The sequence below is a fragment of the Buceros rhinoceros genome, unplaced genomic scaffold, assembly GCF_000710305.1.
Source record: "Buceros rhinoceros silvestris isolate BGI_N320 unplaced genomic scaffold, ASM71030v1 scaffold7715, whole genome shotgun sequence".
NCBI classification, from domain to species: Eukaryota; Metazoa; Chordata; class Aves; order Bucerotiformes; family Bucerotidae; genus Buceros; species Buceros rhinoceros.
Window position 1 is genome coordinate 10,325 of NW_010414520.1, and position 4,680 is coordinate 15,004.

The 4,680-nt window shown below is 35.9% G+C and overlaps 1 protein-coding gene across 1 annotated transcript in view; it reads left to right on the plus strand.

Annotated features, from left to right (window-relative positions):
* ERMP1 (endoplasmic reticulum metallopeptidase 1) overlaps window positions 1-4,680 on the plus strand; it is a gene marked incomplete at its 5' end in the record, with an annotated part of 19,855 nt that overhangs the window by 9,685 nt on the left and 5,490 nt on the right. Inside the window, 3 exons of the mRNA XM_010137118.1 lie at window positions 2,394-2,568; window positions 3,146-3,336; window positions 3,946-4,098. Of these exons, the coding sequence (XP_010135420.1) occupies window positions 2,394-2,568; window positions 3,146-3,336; window positions 3,946-4,098 (519 nt within the window). The remainder of the gene's footprint in view (window positions 1-2,393; window positions 2,569-3,145; window positions 3,337-3,945; window positions 4,099-4,680) is intronic.

Consider the following 4,680-nt stretch of genomic DNA (forward strand, 5'->3'; position numbering starts at 1 on the left):
ATAAGTGCCATTTTCTTTCCCTATCTGCACCTTCCTTTCCTGCCATCATCTCAGTGATGACAGAGCAGAACAACAGCTGGAGAATTTAGGTTTTTTGATACCTTTCAATGTTCTGGATAATTACAGAATCTGTATACATACTTGAATGTTCTTTAAATCTAACCAGATTCTTTTCACTGAATGTATTTGTATAACAAGTTCCTTAAATTTAATAATGTATTTTGGAACAATACCTCTTTGTGTATCTTTAAATAAAGAAGGAAAATATTAAATCATTCATCTGTTGTTGTGAAACTTGGAATTCCAGTTCTCTCTATTTTATTCTGTCGTTTTATTATGCATATTGTTTTGGTGATGTCATTTATATTCACAACCTTCTAAGCAAATAATACAATTTCTTTTTTTCCAGATCGTTCATATGAGAGCTTTGTTTTTTACATCTATCAGAGTTTTTTTGTCATGCCCTGTTCTGATACAGTAATCTGTGCTGTACAGAGCTTTCTAAATTAAGTTGTTGTAAAAGCTTGAGTAGTCACCCCTTTATTAGTGTTCTGATTGTTAGTTGTTTTGACCACAGCTGGAGATGGAAAGAGCTCTTGACAGTCCATGTTCTTTTCTGCAATAGGTAGAGGTCACTTAGGCCCCTGCAAAGCTTGGTGAGGATTTGGTGTGTGCGATACCTTCCCATTGCTGTTGTTTGTCATTATTACTGTCTCTCTACTGTTTTTGGCTTAGAATTTGTTTTTATGGACTAACCAACATGATTTACCCTCTATAATAATGCCTTAATTATAGCCCGTAACAACCCTCTGTGCTTAGAAGATGGTTTAATGGTGTTAAAACCAAACAGGGCCTTGAGGTGGTGCCTTGGGGTGTCTGACACTTGACAGTCTTCCTCCAGGGCAGAAGTTGACTACTTAAACCTAACAGGGTCAAGTCCAGTAACATTTAGTTGATCAGCTTGCTGTTACTTACCTTGGCCATTTGTACAAGTTCTGTGCAAGGGAATTTAGCAAACCTAAGCTGACAGCCAAATCCGGCTTCATCCAAGTATTTGAAGAAGTGTTAAGACCTTACTGAAATTTGATTGTATGGAAGTTTCTAGATGGATCCATCATGTCTTTAGTCTGTAAGTGAGTTTTTTAATTTTTTGGGGAAGGGCCGATGTGAACTGGTATATGTATGTTAAAAAGTATATGGAAGTGGTGGTGTCCTTTTGTGGAAACGATGAGCCACGTATAAAGTAGATAAAATGTTACCATTTTCTTGCCTTTCTGAGTTGCTGATGACAGAGGGTACTTTCTCTAACTCTTGACCCATTCCAGGCTCTGGATCTACGTCTTGCCTGCTGATTGTCTGATCAGCAGATCGATCAACTCGTTATCATGAGTATTAATTTTCTTGCATGCTATAGCTTGCACTACACCATACAGTTGATGCTACCTCTGAACTTATATTGTACCTAAAGAGTTGCATAAAAATTTTGGAAGCTGATCTCTTACTTTGCTATCACAGCCAGTTCCTGGGAGTTTTCTGTAAGGAGTCAAGAATTTGTGAATTAATAAGCTTTTTGTTCTGAAATAGGTTTGTCAACTCATATGTTTCTTCCCTCCCTTCCGTTTTTTCTTTTTTTTTTTTCTCAGCCTGAAACTGAACTAGGTGCTTTCTGATAGCTACTGTTCACAGAAGCAGTCCTTCTTGCTACTAGCAGGATTTACAATTAAGAATCTTGCACGACAAACCCTGCAGTATTGCCGATGTAACTGGAAAAAAACCCCTGCAAAAACAAAACACATTTTTCATGGTTAATTTCCTTCCTTTTTGTGACCCATGCATGTCTTTTTTTTCAAAACAAATAATATATTTTAAAAACCAGACTTTTGAAGTGACAGCTGTGACGTGACATCTAAAGGCAGCAGTATTTGTGCACTTTTAACAATGCTTGCATAAGAAGCATGTCAACAGATGCTGTTCAAAATCAGGTTTAGAATCTCAGGAGATATAGATAATTTTTTTCACACAGAAGTACTACATAACTTCTTTATATGCTTCAGAAATACCAGTGTTTTTTATAAAAAGGCCCTATTTGCCTGTGTACCTGAAACATTAGCCTTTCATCTTCTTGGCATTGTCATTGATACTTTCCCTTCCTCCCTCTGCCACAGCCCATGTTAGCTCTTTTTAAAGCAATGTTGGAGCAGATGAAATAAAAATTTTAAAGAATATACTGGCATGGATAACTCTTCATGGTAAGAGGATAGTGATGATGTTTATCAAAATTGTTTTGTTCAAGGAAAACAATTATGTACAAGAAATCAGGATTTTTCTATGTATTATTATGAGATGTGACACACAGAATATGCTTAGGAGTGTATTTCCTTTTTTTGTTACAGAATATGAATGAGCACTACCTGGGAGATACTTTTTTTGATGCCTCCGTGATGATTTGGTCTGTAGCATTGGCTGTGATTACTCAGATGGGCCTTTGTTCAGCATTCATTTGTACATTATGGGTAGCATTTCCTTTACTCACTAAGCTGATGATCCATAAAGAATTCAGCCAAAAAGGTATGAGCTTTTTTGGGGGAAGAGGCTGCATTTCAAAACCTCTGCCCCTGCTGTTGTATATTGAGTCTTTGCCTCCAAACTAGTATTTAAGCAAAAGAAATCCCAAACGTTGAATTTGAATACTCAGAGTAACCATGTGACATTTTTATAACAAGAAAAATATGTTGTTGAACAAAAGTTTGAAAGTATGGGAAGCGCTTTAAAAAAATACACTGAAAAACATACCGTGTCACAAGCTAAAGGGAAGAGTTCTATGTAGGATTATTAAGAGATCAGATACTTTGCTGGACAGAAAAGGTGTTTAAAATACTATAATATTCAAACAGTATTTGGAACAGAACATTTGGTAATAGAAGAATAATTTTCTGGTGTTTCTGAAAGAGCTGTGTTGTCATTTGCTATGCTTTTGCATAGCCAGTATTTGAGATCCCCTTTCTATATCCATGACGGATGAGACCAGTATTGTGTACAGGGCCTTGCAGCAGTATGTGGATCTACTAGTAAAGCTGTGTGTTTATGGCCTTTTAATCTTCTGCCTATTTTGTCTTGTTTGGTTTTTTTTTTCTCTTCTCTATAGGTGCCACAATGAAGTTTGTCGTGATCTACATGCTAGGAATGTTTGTTCCTTATCTGTATATGATGTATCTTAGTTGGACTGTATTTGAAATGTTTACGCCTATCATGGGACGAAGTGGTTCAGAAATTCTTCCAGATGTAGTGCTGGCAGGGTTTATTGTGGTCACCACTATGATTCTGTCATCCTATTTTGTAAGTAGAATTTGTAAATGTTGTTTAAAACTCTTTAAACTTTCTTTAGCGTTTAGAATCAAAGTTTTTCTAAATTAATACCTGAAGTTAATGATAATTTGACAATATCTTAAATGTTACAGGAACTTCTAGGAAACATGTCAAAGGTTCTGTGTTTTCTGTTAGTCAAAGAAAAGTCATGGAAGCAGCAGTTGCAAAAATATATATGCTGTATGATGATATAGTAAATATTGATGTAAAATATGCAATTTTATGCTGGAGTTTGAAGTACAGTATTATGACTGAACAGTACATACACTACACTTGAAAAAAATTCTCAAGGTTTGGGGGTTTTTTTCTGCTTCCCTTAGTACAAAGGCTGTAGGTTTTAGTTGGCAGGTATTTTTAAAAAACGGGAAATTTTGGAAAGCTCTGGGAAGAACTTGCTTTATTCCTTTTGGTTTTAAATACTGAAATTACAAAAAAAGTATCTTCTATCACATAGTGCTTGCAAAGATATTCTTCTCTTGTACTTTCAGTTCCGTAATTGGATTTTAGAATTATGCAATTAGTGTATTAAGAAACTTCAGTCTTGCAGTTTTGTAACTGGGTTGTCTCTTTATTCTCTAGATTAACTTCATTTACTTTGTCAAAAGTACAAAAACGACGCTAATAACTTTAACTACTGTGTTTGTAGTCACTCTGATTCTGGTTTGTAGTGGAATCTTCTTTCCTTACAGTTCTGATGCAGCTAATCCAAAGCCTATGCGAGTCTTTCTCCAGGTAAGAAAAGCCCTGCATATTGTATTGCCTTTGATGGTTTCAAAAGTGGGGGTTGGTTGGTTTGTTTGTTTTTCCCAAAGCTTAATGTGTCCCCTGTGCCCTCTCCACCCACCCCCCACACCAAAGCCACCCTTCCTTTCTTTCTCGACCTAAAAGCTGTAATGATTATTTCTAGATTTGAAAGAATTGCTAATATTCCCTTGTTCAATCTTTCCATCTCTTGTGTTCGGTTAGTCTGTGTCAGAAGAACAGGGGTTTTCTAGGGGGTTTTAGGTGGGAGAGTTGAGTAAGCAATGGTAATTGAAAAAGTGAATGTGATGGGAGATAAGCAAATACTTACAGGCACAGCGATCTTCTGAATGTAGGTGAATTTTATGCTATATGTCCTTATCTGAATAATTCTATATATATATATTCATAAATACTCGGAAGTGTGTTCAGCGCATACTGAAAATTCAGTAGAACTTAAGGACTGACATGGAGGATTTTTTGTCTCTTGCAAAGTGCACAGGCTCCATCATCTTTCTGTGTATGTTTTTTTTTTTTTTTTTTTTTTTTCCAACTTAGCAGAAGGTTTTGTGG